The sequence below is a fragment of the Callospermophilus lateralis genome, chromosome 9 (genome assembly GCF_048772815.1).
Source record: "Callospermophilus lateralis isolate mCalLat2 chromosome 9, mCalLat2.hap1, whole genome shotgun sequence".
Classification (NCBI taxonomy): Eukaryota; Metazoa; Chordata; class Mammalia; order Rodentia; family Sciuridae; genus Callospermophilus; species Callospermophilus lateralis.
The window spans coordinates 30,068,329-30,084,384 of NC_135313.1; the positions used below are offsets into that span (position 1 = coordinate 30,068,329).

The 16,056-nt window shown below is 35.1% G+C and overlaps 1 protein-coding gene across 1 annotated transcript in view; it reads right to left on the bottom strand.

Moving 5' to 3' along the window:
- The window catches only part of Pard3b (par-3 family cell polarity regulator beta), a 978,419-nt gene that overhangs the window by 343,471 nt on the left and 618,892 nt on the right, over nt 1-16,056 (bottom strand). Inside the window, exon 16 of the mRNA XM_076865584.2 lies at nt 2,911-2,955. Coding sequence (XP_076721699.2) covers nt 2,911-2,955 — 45 coding nt within the window. The remainder of the gene's footprint in view (nt 1-2,910; nt 2,956-16,056) is intronic.

Genomic DNA, 16,056 nt, shown 5'->3' on the forward strand with positions numbered 1-16,056 from the left:
GGCCAAAAATGTTAGAAAGATTTATCCTACCTGGGCCTCTGATTTAATCAGAGTTCCAAGGAATAAACCACTTAAAGATTAAGCCAAGGTAAAAGGAAAAGGTGCCAAAAACCTTGTCACAAATTTGGGAGGTGCCCAAACCAGACAAACAGATGGAACTTGGCACAAAACGGCCCTCTACACACTAAGTAGCTGACTCAGAAGAAATTTCAACTCACATGAATTTATTAAAATGTTGCATATCATCCTGAATAAGAAGATGGATGATAGATTTAGGTCAGCACATACAATTTAATTTGTTTAACTTTCTGATAGTCTTAGATTGTATTGAAGCTGCCCACATTTCTAACATTAAAGAGAGAGAGAGCGCGCTGTTTTATTCTTAGGAAAAAAAATAGAATTTTACTTAAAGATTTGGGGAAGAAGAAAGAAAATTGCAACAAAAAGTTCAGTGGTCCCTTTGAACACTGGTGAGTTAAGTAGAATCATAGAATTTTGCAAGGTAAAATACAACCTGGTAACTTATTTAGTGATCACAGACCACCTTAGAAGATAGACAGTTTAGTTATATGTTAGGTGACTTTTAAACATTATTTTGTAACTGAAAGAGGTTGTCAGAATGAAAAGAACCCTTAATCCTTTGCTCTGTGCCCCCTCACCAAAGCCAGATGAAAAATTTCCCTGCATAAGTGTAGCATACATAAAGGATCTGCATTTTATATGAGGGGATAAGTTCCTGAGGATCATTATAATTGAAGACTAATTTTCCAAAATAAAGAAATATAAAAAAATGGGGGAGGGCATATTCTTGGAGCATAGAAATTTATAATTTTAGTCTTATATTTTTCTATAATGATATTCTATATTTTCTCAAAAGTGTCTGATGTTTTACAGAATGCTCTCCTTTAATGTCATACTAGACTATAGAATTTTAGGTCATTGTTAGCTCTCCTCATTACATGCCATTTTAGATCCAAGTTATCAAGTTTCCGACTGTTCTTTAGTATTTTTACTAGTTTCATAGGTACCCAGTGACAAACTCAATGATGTAGTGATAGGATATTAAAGTCCATAAAAATATAAAAATAGGGAATGTTGGAATAGCAGTGCATTAGTAACAGAAATCTCTAAAACATCCACTGTATTTAAATAGCATGGTTCATCAAATATAAAGAGGTTTGATTCTGTTTCTATCTCTCAGTGAAAGTGAAGGTGCTATGTGGCTAGTTTACAATAAATCTAACTGGTAGCTTTAAATTTTTGCCACTTTTGAATTTTTTATTTTAATTTGGAAGGTTATTGTTTCAAGTTTGCACTTAGAATAGTTCTTTATTAATATTTTATATCATACTATATAGATATCATTTAAGTTTACCTAAAACATTACAGCATTATACTAAGACAACAATGATCTCAGAAATAGTGGCAATAACTTTTAATTACTGGCTAACAGTAACTTGTTTGGAAATCAACTAAGATTAGAATGTGTTTCAATTTCCTGGAATTAGGCAGAAAGATGATTATTTGCTCGTTTTCACAAATCAAGCTGATAAAATATTCTTAAAAACAGCTTCAAGTTTTTTCATTGAATCCTATGCCAGTACACAAAAAAGATTTTAGTGTTCAAGTATTAACAAGTGTAAGACAACTATTAATATATGTAGGACTGTGTATTTCAAATGAAAAGAATGTAGGCTATCCTTGGGGTTCCTTGGTCACGAGAACTTTCTTCCCAGTTTCCTAAAAATATTTAATGGAAGTATTTAATGGTAGTATTTAATGGAAAAAGATGATATAAACGTGCGGCATGTGTCAATTTAACACTCCATGGAAATCTGTTCTTTTATAGTGATCTAACCTTTTAGATTCTTTATGAGGAAAAATGGGAGAAAAAAAAGAAAAACAAAAGAGTTGTGAACTAGTTCTTCCCTGCTGTGGTTACTAAAGAATCTGGAAAAGAAAGAAAAGAAAAAAAAATCATAATCTTGCCATTGAACATGATGGAGGTAATGAGGCGTCCAGGCGACGTGCTGCTGAAAATGTAATTGGCACATAAACACGGAGACACTTAGTGATGGGGAAGACTTCTTTGTTTCAGAAACGGAGGGATGCCAACATATTATAACTCTTCTGTGTTTGGAATGGCAATTCTAAGAGTCAAATGGATGTCCCCCCAAAAAAATCATGCACCCTTAGAAGAAAGGAATTACTGAGGTATTTGCTAGCTTAGTAGCTCTAAGTTTTGCAGCTAAGTGGATGAATGATGCCAAAGAGCACAGGAAGAGAAGGCAGGCTTCTTGACAACGAAGGGCAATGTAGATATTAAGATACCATAACACATGATAGAGAAAGACCAAGACCCTAGGAGACCCAAGTGGACTTCCCAGATAACAAAGGGAGCTCATTTGTGAGAGAAAAATAGGATAACAATCATCCCTAGCACAGTCCCTTTTGATGACAAGCAACTGCATATTTTTTAATTTAATTTTTAATTTTTTTTTTTTTTGAGGAGAAAGAAATGAGAACATCTTTTTTACTCTGGAACTCTCTTCTGCTGTTTTAATATGAAAGTCAGTGTGGGAAAGAATTTCTGAACTTTCTTTGGTTTTCTTTACAATGTTTTGTTTGTTTTAAGTGCTCAGCTAGCATACAGTTTCAGATTTGGAGTTTTAGAATTATATTTTTGGAAACTTTTCTTCTTTCCTTTCAAACATTTTGAGTCAGCATGCATTATGCCACTATGCACACAGCCAAGCAATAATTCATCTTTGTGGAAATCAGAGACATCTCATGTATTAATTAGAAAGCCTTTCAGTGACTGGTGGGTAGAAACAGGTTCCAACGGCTACTAAAACACAGCCAGGGATTTCCAGGAAGGGAACAGAAAGGCAGATACGAGGAATTTCTTACCGGATCGGTGTCCAGCCAATGAATGAACTTTGCTTTCATCTGGCACTGGGGAGAAAAAAGTAAAAGAGACAAGGATTAGACCTGCTTGTAAATCAGGCATTTTACAAACAATAAATTAATAGAAAATCATAATAATTTAAATCTTTTACTGGGAAAGATTTCAGAAAATTTCCCTTCCAGCATATCCTGGGGTACATCATTTTTATTGACAGACATTTGAAAAACAGCTATGAAGAAATATGTTTATTAGTTATTCTATGAATATGACATCATTCTTAAAGACTTCCAGTACTTTCAGTTCTTTTAGCTGGGTTGTTGCTTCCATGTCCATAAGAGGAGAAACTAAATTCAAACAAAGCTCTCTGAGCATAAAAGCAATGTATGTATTATCTAATACTCAAGGGTTGGACCTGTGTATCTGATCAAAATGGAGGAAAAGAGAAAAAGATTTATAATCCCCTAGAAATAGTTAAAAACTAGACAAAACATGAAATCAAGGCATTCGTCTGATGAGATGTCAGGCAATAAAGGACAGCAACTCCTAAGAGATGGAAAACAAATGGGGTGAACCCTACAAATGCCCCAGCTTGCTTCTAGAGAAGGTTTCCAGATGGTGGTGCAGGGAGGGGGACACTGGGGCAGAATCCAGTGACTTATTTCTACTCTAGCTTGAGGACATGGTGCAGGATGTCCAGGGATGCCAGTGCAGATGGGATGTCCAGGACAGAGAAGCAGAGAGAAGAGAATCACACAGATTTCTCCCTAAATCTTCAGAGAATTCCTTCCTGGATTTAGCTGAATACTTGTGCATGAGACAAGAACCCCAAGAGCTCAAAAAATCTGTCCCAAATGGAAAGGAAGCAGCATCTGTTGTCTGTGTAGAACAGGGAACAGTGCCTATTCCCAGTGGCTAGAGTGGAAAGCTTCATAATTCAGGGGTGTCAGAATATGAAGATGGGTTTTGCCTCAATAGGAGGAAAATTAATCCCCAATTAACATAGCTCAGATGAAATGGATAAACTTTTGAAAGGTCTAGATTACCAAAATTTATAAAGGAAGAAATAAATGTATGTATAGCCTTATACCTAATTTTAAAAATGAATTTGTAAGTAAATTTTTCCAAAAAAACAAACAACCACAAACCATCTAGACTGAAATGGCTTCACTGTTGAATTCTATTGAACATTTAAGGAAGAAATAATACTGACTCTACAGAAATCCTACTAAAAAGTTTAAAGGAGGGAACATTTCCAACCTATCCCATAGAGCTAGTATTAAACGTACTAATATCAGAAAAAGACATCATATAAAAACCACTAGATAATATTCCTCATAAACATAGAGGCAAAGTCTTTAATCATTTAGCAACTTTGCATGGATTACCCCTTCAATGTTTGACAACAGCTGTTTATTTGTTCACCGTGCACCATTATGCTAGTCTATAAACTTCTTGTGTGCAAGGGTGGATAAAAAAGTGAGGGGAAATTTCCTAACAAGGATAACAGCTTCCATTTTTCCTAACTAGACTGGTCTCAGAGAAACATGTGTCCCTTTCTTCTATCCACCATATTATTCATAATATTTAATTGACCCAGTCGCCATATGTTATGGTTTAGATATTAAGTGTCCCCTAAATGCTCATGTGTCTGTCAATGCAAGTGGGTTTAGAGAAGGACTGATTGGGTTATGAGAGCCTTAGCCAAAATTAGTAAATTAATGGGATTGAGTGGTAACAGAAGGTGGTTAGGGTGTAGCTAGAGGAGGTAGGTCTTTGGGGACATGCTTTTGGGATATATACAGTATCTGGCAAGTGGAATCTTTCTCTCTACTTCCTCTCATCATGTGAGCCAATTTTCTCTGCCATACACTTCAACCATGATGTATGGCCTTACCTTTAGCCCCGAGGAATAGAGTCAACTGTCTATGGTCTGAGACCTCTAAAAACCATGAGCCCCACAAAAAACTTTTCCTCCTCTACAATTATTCTGGTCAGGCATTTTGTCACAGTAGCAAAAAAGCTGATTAAAACACCATATATAATCATCCCCCTCCCCCATCCCTCCTTCTTTAATTTCTAGAAAAATCATGTATCTATGATTATCCAGTTCTTAACTGCTTAAACTCATGTCTGACTTCTTGTTTTATTTCCATTTGGGAAGTAGGTCAGAGGTATTTTTGAGGTGCTGGTGGTGAGCCAAATTCTTCCCTCCCCATGCTTAAAAACCCAGTGGAACCCATATTATAAGGAGAAAAATATTGGAAATCAATGATAATAAAGATTAAAAATAACAATAGCAACTATATTTGTTGAACACTTATAGATTCTGTCCTATGTACTTCATATCTACTAATTAATTTAACTCTCACAATGACTGGAAAGATAAGTATTTTTATCCATATATTACAGATAAAGAAACTGACACACACCTCATGAGTGGAGGAGACAGAGATTAAATGGTACTGTTAACTACACCATTATACATTGATACCAATCAGACAAAGGTTTCTCTCTAAGAAATTTTAACAATGATCAGCAGCATGAATTAAACATAAGGAAACAAACACCTATATGCTAGAAAACTCTCAGCTTTTTTATTTGAATATATGCTATTAATAGAAATCTTTTTGTAATGATAAATATCAACAAGTGTTAACCATCATTTTATCAAATTAATAATATAAATTGTTTATTCCCATTTCATAGATGAGGAATCATATTCTTAAATTAAGAACCTGGCATAGAAACTCACTAGTTTTAGGCAGTTATTGTAAAAGTCTTAATGGTATTTTTCACAAGTGTTTTAAAATTATTTTAATTTTCTGTGCTTCAGTATCATTGTACATAACATAAGGAAAATGTTGCCTAGTCCATAGGTTTGTGGTGAAGATGAAATGTTTAAGTATATGTGAGGCATTTAGAAAGATCACACTATAGCACTTAATAATTATTAGCCACTATCATCACTAATGAGAAACTAGATAGAAAGGCAGAATAACATGGTAGCTGATAATGAGATGCATATGGGTTGAGTGTCAGCACTGCCAGGCAAGGTACTAAGCTCTTTTAACCTCAGTTTGCCCATGTGAGGAATGAGGATACAAACAATATATAGTGAGTTGTGGGAACCAAATAAGAACAATTGTGCAAAAGTGTTCAGCATAGAGAGCCAGGTGTGCAATTCTCAACACATGAAAACATTTGCTAAAGGAAGGCGTGTGAGGGGTAAGGGAATAAATCTGATGATGGTGGTGGTGTTCAGGATTTCACCTGCTCAGGATCATAAAGAAATAGAGAGTGAATAATTGAGAACATACTGTTTTAGTCAACTTTTGTATTGCTGCAGCCAAAAGACCTGTCGAAACCACTTAGAGGAGGGGAGACTTATTTGGGGTTCAAAGTTTCAGAGGTTCCTCAATCCATAGACTGCTGACTCCATTGCTCTGGGCCTAAGATGAAACAGCATATCATGGGCAGAGCCCCAGCAGAGAAAAACTGCTCACCTTATGCTAGGTTCAGGAAGCAGAGAGGTGTGGGGAAGGGCTGCAGGGAAGATGCACCCTTCCAGGGCAGGCCCCCCGGTGACCCACCTCCTCTTGCCATGCTCCTGCCTGCAGTTACCACCCGGGCCAGTTAAACTAGGATGGGATGATTAGGTTACAGCTTTTATAATCCAATTATTTCAGCACAACATTCCTGCATTAACAGAAGTTTTGGGGCGGGCAACTCACTTCCAAACCATAACATTATGTATTAGGTAAATTTAGGTGTTATCTCATGAATAACGGAACACCCACAGCAGGTACTACCTCCAAGTTTACCTGGCCAATTCATCTTATGGTGGCAGAAAGGCAAAGAAAAACGCTGTAGAGCCCATGGTCTTATTACATATAGTTAATCTGAAAAAAGGGGTTTGTATAAAATTAATGCTTTTGATATTGTTTAATTTTTTTTCCTTTTAATCTTAGCTGCTGTTAAGTACTGAAAATCCCCAGCAGCACTAGATGTTACAAGGAACTTCTTAACTTTTTGGCTGAATAATGCCTATTATTCCTAGTAGGAATGCTTATCATTATTTTAATTGACAATTTGAAATTCTTTAGATCACTGAAATAAACTATTTTTAAAAACAGTGTGGAAAATCCAAATGGGTGATAGGCATAAAAATTGAGGGTCTTTCTCCAAAATATTCACTGACACAGATGTCTATCTTTAGGACAGAAGATAAGTGAATAAACATAATAGAAATGAGAGGGAACTGTAATGACTTAATTAACAGAATACATTTTATTTAAAAGGTTAAATTTAGAACAATCATCTTTTATACACATGCTTAGTTCTGGGAAGCAATTTAAATAACAGTAGCAAATGAGAAAATGAGGTAAAATTACACACACCACCAAGTTGTTTTTTTTTTTTTTAAATGGCAAGTGTTATAATTAATACCCAACTTCCTTTATAACCCACATCACCTTAGAGCTACTATTACAGTTCTCTCTAGGGCTGGCACTTAAGGGTAGTAGTTGCACTGTGCAGAGAGCTCAGTGACTGGAGTCGAAGCAGTAAGAATTATGGCAATGGGTCATTTTAAATAAAGGACATCTTTACAAGAAATTGAAAAATGAGTGGGCCTGGTGGGGGAAAGGGCTTCCATTCCAAAAGAGGAAAGTACCCTAAGCATCAAGTAATGGGTTGTTGATGGAGAAAGAGCTTGAAATTTAATTCTGATTCTGATGACAAATTTTTCTCCTTCCTTCCCTTTCCTCCTTCTTTCTCATATTCATTCTCCCTCCCCGCCCTCGTTACTAGAGCTTATTACATTTCCTTTGAGTCCATCAGTCTTACCCCAAAACTAGTACTACTTGCTCTTGATTACCTTAAATGAATATTGCTAGTAATTGAAGAGAGATCAGTGAAATGCTGAGTTTTCTGAAGATACAATTCATAAGCATTTTTATTACGATTGTTTTCATTATAACCATTATTAAACATTTACAGGGCACCATGAAATCACCCCTTTTGAGGTGTCTCTGTATTTATTTAGATAATGGGATTTCTTTTTTAAAATACCTTTATTTTTATTTATTTATTTTTATGTAGTGCTGAGAATCGAACCCAGCACCTCACACATGCTAAGTGGGCTCTACCACTAAGCTACAACGCCAGCCCTAGATGATAGGATTTCTGTACTAAACTTCTGTTTCTTCACATTCAACACCAGATCAATACACACCATTTGATTCAGTTACTACAAGGTGATTAATAAAGACAGAACCCTGTGGCTCGGGCATTTGTTAATTTCCTGGTGTGCCCTCTGATTCAGGAGACGCACCTGGGAAACATAGCAACCTGATAGCCTGTGTTCTAATTCTTCTGGTTCTAAGTGTTTGAAGCTAATTAGAACTGCCCAACCACCTACCTATAGCACCTTTAAAAAAAAATCATCAACAGAGTATATATGTATATATTTTGTTTTATTTCGACAAGGCTCATTGTTAGCATTGAGAGAAAGAAAATATGAGGAAAAAAGTCGGTGAACAAGATGGCACTGTGTGAACTTGTTAGTGGCAAACATTGAAGTGCATGTAATACTTACATGCCTTGGCTTCCCAGTAGGATGCCTTTATATTAATATAGTGATCACTTAAAGTGTTTTATTCTTTTGTCAAGCCTCCTTATACACTTCAAATGCTTCTCACCATGGGAAAACAATCCCCTTGCTTATTGATAGCATTTGACACGCATTCTATAACATAAGTGACTATTAGGGGACTGCACTTGCTTAATAAAAATTTGCAGAACAGTGGCAGATTTGGTGAGTTAATGGGCCCCATATGCTCTTCTTATAGTGACAGAATATGGTATATTGCTAACATGCACAAATCTCTTCAAATAAAAATTGCCATCAGCTACAGTTATTCTTTTTGAGAATGCCAACACTGTGTCATGAATGGGGAATATGCAAATGTGTTCAGATTCCTGCTACTTTGTATTAAGATACTTTGAGGCAAAGCAGCACTCTAAAATCTGATATAATGCATGTTTTTTACATAGACAGCTTTATTTCACTTAATTTTTGATTTTCATATCACTGATATAATAAAGATGGCAATTTTGAAGCTGATGTTTGCCACAATAAAAATATTTCTTCTAATGAGGCCATAAACACTTCTCTTTGGATAGTTTGCTACACTAAATATCAAGTAATTCCTTAATGGTTAATAAATTTCCTATTTCCTTCCAAGACTTGTTCCTTCTGAACCTAAAACTGATGTACTTGCCAATATTAAGAATCAATTTTCCTCTCCTTTAGCAGATCAATTTCTGTGCCACTGATTGATTTCCAGAATTTCTAAGGAATGTAAACCTGTTTCTAGTTGTAAATTAAGTTCCCTTCTTAGCAACCATAAACTACTACTGCCTTAATTTATAGTGTTCTCTTATGTCAATGACTATCTGGTGTACACCTTCTGCTGAGGGAGACTTTTTGAGTTTTTAGCACTGTGAATTTTTATGTGTTAAAAAATTCTTCCATCTTTTGAATCTCTCTCTTCCCTACCTCCCAGCCCTCCACATAGAACCAAAATAAATCGAAGCTTTTGATTAAAAAAAAAAAAAAAAAAAAGGAGTTAGGAAATTGGTACAAGATAATGATGTAAACATTTATCTCATAGGCTTTTTTAGCAAGCTTCCCCCAAAGCACTGATCACCATTCCAGATATGCTGCTGCTTAGGCAATAAGCTAAGTAGAAATTTTCTTGCAGTATCAGAGTATATTTCTAAGTCTTTTGCATGATGGCACAGAATAAAAAATGAGGGGCCAATGCCCTTCCACATTATCCACCTGTCTGTATGTTCACGACTTTTCAGTGGTATCTTCAAAATTCTCTTTTTATAAACTTTAGGAAACCTTCAATCAGAAGTTGAGGAAAATCTATTACCTCTTATATGTTCTTATAGTCCTGTTTTTAGCTCCTTAAAGGATATGAGAAAAACCAAATCTTTCTTTCATAAATTCATCATTTCATTTGTTTTGAATTCATTCAACAAATTTTGTTTTCCTCAAAGTAACCAGGCATCCAATCCTGTGGTCTAATGAAGTAATTCAAACAAGTAATAGGGGTGATGCAATAAAATGTGTGAAATATTTGAAAGAAGAAAAAAGAATATGCTTTAGGAAGAGTGGAGAGCTAGATGTGCATGGAGATCATAAAAATAAAAGAGGATTTAGGTGAGAACTTAGGTCAATAGATCTTCGAGAAGCAAAGATAACTTTTAGCGCCTGGAACATCTTTAGTTATGGGAATGGAGTAAGGGGCACAGAAAGGGTGGAAGAGCTCAATCTCCAGCTTAAAGGGAGCAGGATTCTGATGCTACCTACATATAAGTGTGAACTAATTACAGACTAACTGATCACATTTGTAAAATGCAAATAATGGCTCAAAGGATGGGACCACTCATCATGGAACCCAGTAATAGTTGAAAATAGATTGTCTTTTGCATCTCACCATTTTGCCAAGCCCTTTCTTTGCACTCCAGCACATCAAAAGTAGCATGCTTTTAAATAGGCTATGCAACTTCATGTGCTAATATGGTATATAAATAGTACTGCTATTCCTTTTAACTGTAATAAAAATTCATCCACTCCCCTGCTTGGCAAACATGCTCTATGATCACATAAAATATCATCCTCTCCAGGTCTCCAGGCTGAGTTTAGGGACCAAAATAATTTTTAAATATCTTACCTATTTGTGTATGGGTCTGTTACACACTAAACCACCAACACTTTCAGCAGGGCATATTCTTATTTTTTCCATTTTAGCCCAGAATCTGTACCTGATAGTTCTTCTTAGTGAATGAATGCAACATGTGTGAGAATAAAGGAAGAGCAGCAATCTGGGTATGCACATGGAGCAAAGCATTCTAAACTAGTTAATGCAGGAATGGTTTCATATATATGCATGTGTGTGTGTGTGTGTGTGTGTGTATATATATATATATATATATATATATATATATATATATATATATGAATGGTATAACATAAATGTGTATAAATGTAAAATTCTTGTGGCACAATCTGCAAATTCCTGGCAAAGAAGGAGTAGGAAAAGGTGATTGAGTCTGATTCTGGCACAGGCCTAAATAAAGACCAAAACCTCACATGTGTGACTGATCACTGGGGTATCAGTTCCCATGTATTGTCTGAACTGTTGGCATTAGGCACACTTATTTTTCCCATGATATGACACTTGAAAAGAGTAGTGTCCTGTTTATAGACAATATCCCATTACATTTCTTAAAAAAAAAAAACAAACCTGAATACTTGCTAGAAAAACTTCTCTTTTCACTAGGCAAGAGACATTGTAAACAAAACAAGTAACTGTCTTTCTTGCTATCTGATATATATATCCCACTAGCTTCAAAATTTGCTTTTATTAAATATTGAAGAACTAAAAAATAGTTACAGCAGATGTGTAAGATAAAAATGACAATAATAAAACAAATGTTGGGCATCAACCATACTTTGTAAAGGATGTGCGATTTTACCTCTGAAGCCCCAAGCATGTTCCAACCCAATGCCTCTCCTTTCCCTCTCTGCTCAGAGATAAGCACAATCTTGAATGTTGTACTTTATACTTCTCTTGCTTTTCTGTATAATTATGCCACAGATTTGACTCCAAATAATATATTTTGAGTTTTGTATTTTAGATTAGATGACATTGGATTTTTTTCAAATACTTTTTCTGAGTCCACTGATGTGCTCATATAGTCATATGGTTTTTCTGTTTTAGGGAGAAAAATGACTTACATTAACTAATTTCAAATGTTACACTGCATTCCTGGGATAATCCCCGCTTAATCATGATAAAGTATCTTTTTAATACACTGTTGGGTTTGGTTTGCATTTTTTTTTTTTTTTTGTACCAGAGATTGAACCCAGAGGCACTTAACCACTGAGCCATATCCCCAGCCCTTTCTACTAATAAGTGCTTAGGAATGGTTTCATATATATGCACATATATATAGGAATGGCATAACATACATGTGTGTAAATGTACAATTCTTGTGGTACAATCTGCAAATTCCTGGCAAAGAAGGAGTAGGAAAAGGTGATTGAGCCTTGTTAAGTTGCTAAGGCTGGATTTGAATTTGCGATCCTCCTACTTCAGCCTGTGAGGGATTACAGAAACGCACCACTCACTGAACCTGGCACAAAATTTTAAAAATGCATTTTGTACCCATTTATTAAGGACATCAGCTTACAATTTTTCTTTTTTTGTTTTTGGTATCAGGATAATGCTGGCTTCAATAAATGAGTTGGGAAAGTATTTCTCCCTCTTTATTTAGTTGGAAGATTTTCTGTAGAATTGTTTTTCTTCTTATCAAACACTTAAGCTTCATCAGAAAATCCATCTGGACCTGGAATTTCATTTGTGAGAAAGTATTTAACTACAATTTAATTTTTTAATAGCTACAGGGCTAGGTAGACTATTTATTTCTTCTTACATATATTTGATAGTTTGAATCTTTCAAGAAATTCACCAATGAACACAATATGAACAAGATGAACACAATACCTTTATTTTATTTATTTTATGTGGTGCTAAAGATTGAACCCAATGCCTCACACATGCTAGGGAAGTGTTCTACCACTGAGCTACAACCCCAGCTCTGTTCAATACATCTTTCTAACTTTACTTTTGATATTTGTAAAATATGTAGTGAATTCTTTCAATTCTAATAATGTTTATGTCTTATTTTGTACTGATCAGTTCAGTCAAAAGGTTATTATTTTCATTGACCTTATCAAAACACTAGCCTTTCATTTCAATGATTTTCACAAAAATTTCCAGCTCATTAATTATTGCTCTGATTTTTATTATTTTTCTTATGCATAGTTTGGGTTGAATTTACTCTATTTTCTTAAAGTGAAGAGTGAGGTCCTTTGAGAACTTTCTTCCTTCTCCAATATAGTTCAGTGCTATCATTACCCTCTTAGTGGCACCCCACAACTTATTCTTTAATCCATAGATTTTTGTATGCAGTGTTTCAATTTTTGAACAGTTCAAACACACTCTAATTTCTCTGTTCTTCCTTGATCTCTGTGTTATTGAAAAAAGTATTTCTTTGTTTTCCAAATATTTCTGGATCTTCCTGAGTTCTTTTGGTTATTGAATTCTAACTTCACTGTAGCAACATAATATACAGAGTATAACTTGAATCTTTTCAAAATCTTTGAGACTTATTTTATAGCCCCAAATATGGTTTGTCCTGTTGAATGTGATTGGTAATGCTGTTCAAGTCTTTTGTTTTTTGTTGTTTCTTTTGGATCTGATTATTCCAACACGTACTGAGAAAGGCTGCTAAAAACTCCAACCATAACTTTGTCTTTTTCTCCTGTTGTTCTATGGCTTTTTAAATTTTTTATAGTTGCAGATGGACAGTGTGCCTTTATTTATTTTTTTTTAGGTGGTGCTGAGGATTGAACCCATTCTAGGCAAGTGCTCTGCCACTGAGCTACCACCCCAGCCCTTGTTTTTGTCTCATTACTACATTGTCTTGATGATCTGACCCCCTTAGGAGATGACTATTTCTGGTAATATGTTTCCGAAGTCTACTTTATCTAATATCAATATAGCCATTCCAGCACTTTTTATGAATGTTAGCAGATTATAGTTTTATTTTTAAACTTCCTTTTACTTTTAAGTTACTTGTATGTTTCTATGTAAAGGAAGTCTCTATTTTCTTTTTTGTCTAGTGCTAAGTATTGAACCCAGGAGTGCAAGGCAGGCTCCAATTTGCAATCCTCCAGCCTCAACCACCCAAGTAGCTGGAATTGCAGGCATGTGCTACCGTGCTTGCTTAAAGCAGAATACTTATAGGCACCATAGAATTGTGACTTTCTTTTGTCCAATATGAGCATTTCTGTCTTAACTGAGGTCTAACATTTGCATTTAATGTGACTATTGATATGGTTGAGTTCAAAGGTACCATCCTGCTTTTTACATTCTATTTTCCTCATTTGTTCTTTTTTTTTAATCTTTCCTCCACTCTTTCTTCTTTTGAGAATGTATTCATATTACTGAATATCACTTATTTTCAAGATTATTTTGAACATTTATGATTATTCCATTTTCCTTTGGTTGGCTCATTAGGTACAACCCTGTTGTGCTGTAGTAGTGGTTCTTAAGGGGTTACTGCATACATATTTAACACACCAGCTTGTTCCTTACACCATGAAATTACACAATGCTTTATGTACGAGGACCTTAAAACTATGTGCTTTCACGTCTGCCTGCTCAGCATGTGTGTTACTTCTGCCTTTCCTTATATTTCTACATGTTACCTACCCCTTACTACACTGCCATTATTTTTATTTACACAAATCACTTACCCTTAAATATAATAAATCATAATTTTTTGAAAAATATATTCATGCAAGTACTTATAATTTCTGGTGGCCTTGGTGTATGAAGATCCATACTTTTATTTGGAATTGTTTTCCTTCTTCTGAAAGTTTTTATTGAGCATTTCTTATAGTGCAACTCTTGATGAAAAGTGCTTTTGGCTCTCGTATGCTGGAAATCTTTGTTTTGCTCGTTTTGAAAAATATTGTTGGAAAAATTCTAGCATTTTTCTTTCAGTACTTCAGTGACATTAGTCCACTGTTGATATTTTTACATATGTATTTTTCCCTATGAGAAGTTGGTGGTTGTTTCTGTTTCTCTGTATATAACATGTCTCTAACTATATTTAAGATTTTTCTCTTTGGCCTTATTTTGAGCAATTTGATCATGATGTGGTTTGATGTAGTTTTCTTCATTTGTTGTGTGTTTAAAGGCTCCGATTCTTTAAGTTTCATAAAATTTGGAAAAAAATTGGCTAATATTTCTTCATGTGGTTTTTTTTTCTCTATTTCCCCTTTTCTCTCAAACTCAATTTCACATACCATAGGTCACCTGAAGTCGCCCATGGTTTATTACTACTTTGGTGTGTCTTTTTTCTTTCTATTTTGGATTTTAGAGATCTATTGCTGTATCTTTAGATTCATCTGTCTCGTTTCCTGCATTAGCTAATCTGTTAATTACATTCAATGTTTCTTACATCTCAGACATAGAACTGTGAATTTCTGGAAGTTAGAATTGGAGATAGATATATATATATATAATGAGTTCAAGTTTTGAGTTCTGTATTTAATGAGTTCAATTTTTCTCCAGAATTTTGAATATATGAAATACAATTATAATAATTTTAAATGGCCTTGTCTGCTTCTGCTGATTGTAACATTTTTGTCAGTTCTGGTTGTAATTGCTGATTTTTTTCCTATGTATAGTATGTCTGTAGTTCTTTACATGCATATTAATCTTTCATTGGATGCCATATATTGTAAATTTTACCTTGCCCATGCTTGATTTGTGTGTGTGTGTGTGTGTGTGTGTGTGTGTGTGTGTGTGTTACTGGTAATTGAACTCGGTGAACTGGTAATTGCTTCATGTGTACCATGCACTCTACCACTGAGCTACCTACCCAATGCCTTATAAATTTTATTTTGAGACAGGGTTTCACTCTGTTACCCAGATTGGCTTTAAACTCATGATCCTCCTGCCTTTCCCTCCTGAGTAGCTGGAATCACAGTTGTGCACCAGAGTGTCTGGCATGCTTGATATTTTTATAATTAAAAAAATACTTTTGGAATATAGTGGCATTGCTTAGAAAAAGTTGATCATTTTGGTTTTGCTTTTACAATTGTAATGCAGGACTACAGCAGTACTTGATATAGGCTAATTATGGCCTACTATAGAGGACTTACTGTAGAGACAACCCCCTTATGAATACTCTACTATCCTGTGGATTATGGGATGTTTTCCAATATTTGTATGGGAACAGACATGTTTCTGGTCCTGTGTGAGCTTTAAAGACTGTTTTCCTGAATCTTTCAGGCTAGCCTTGGTGACTTTCTCACATGCATAGTCTGATCAATACTCTTTGTAATATTTAAGGTAGACCATAAACATAGCTGGATTTCTCTCCCTAGGCAGCGCCCCTGCCCTCGTACTCTGTAACTCTAACCACTGGCTTTTCCTGTACCATCAGCTTCCTTTCAACCCAACTCTCAAAAACAGTGGTATGTTTTTGGCACCTTT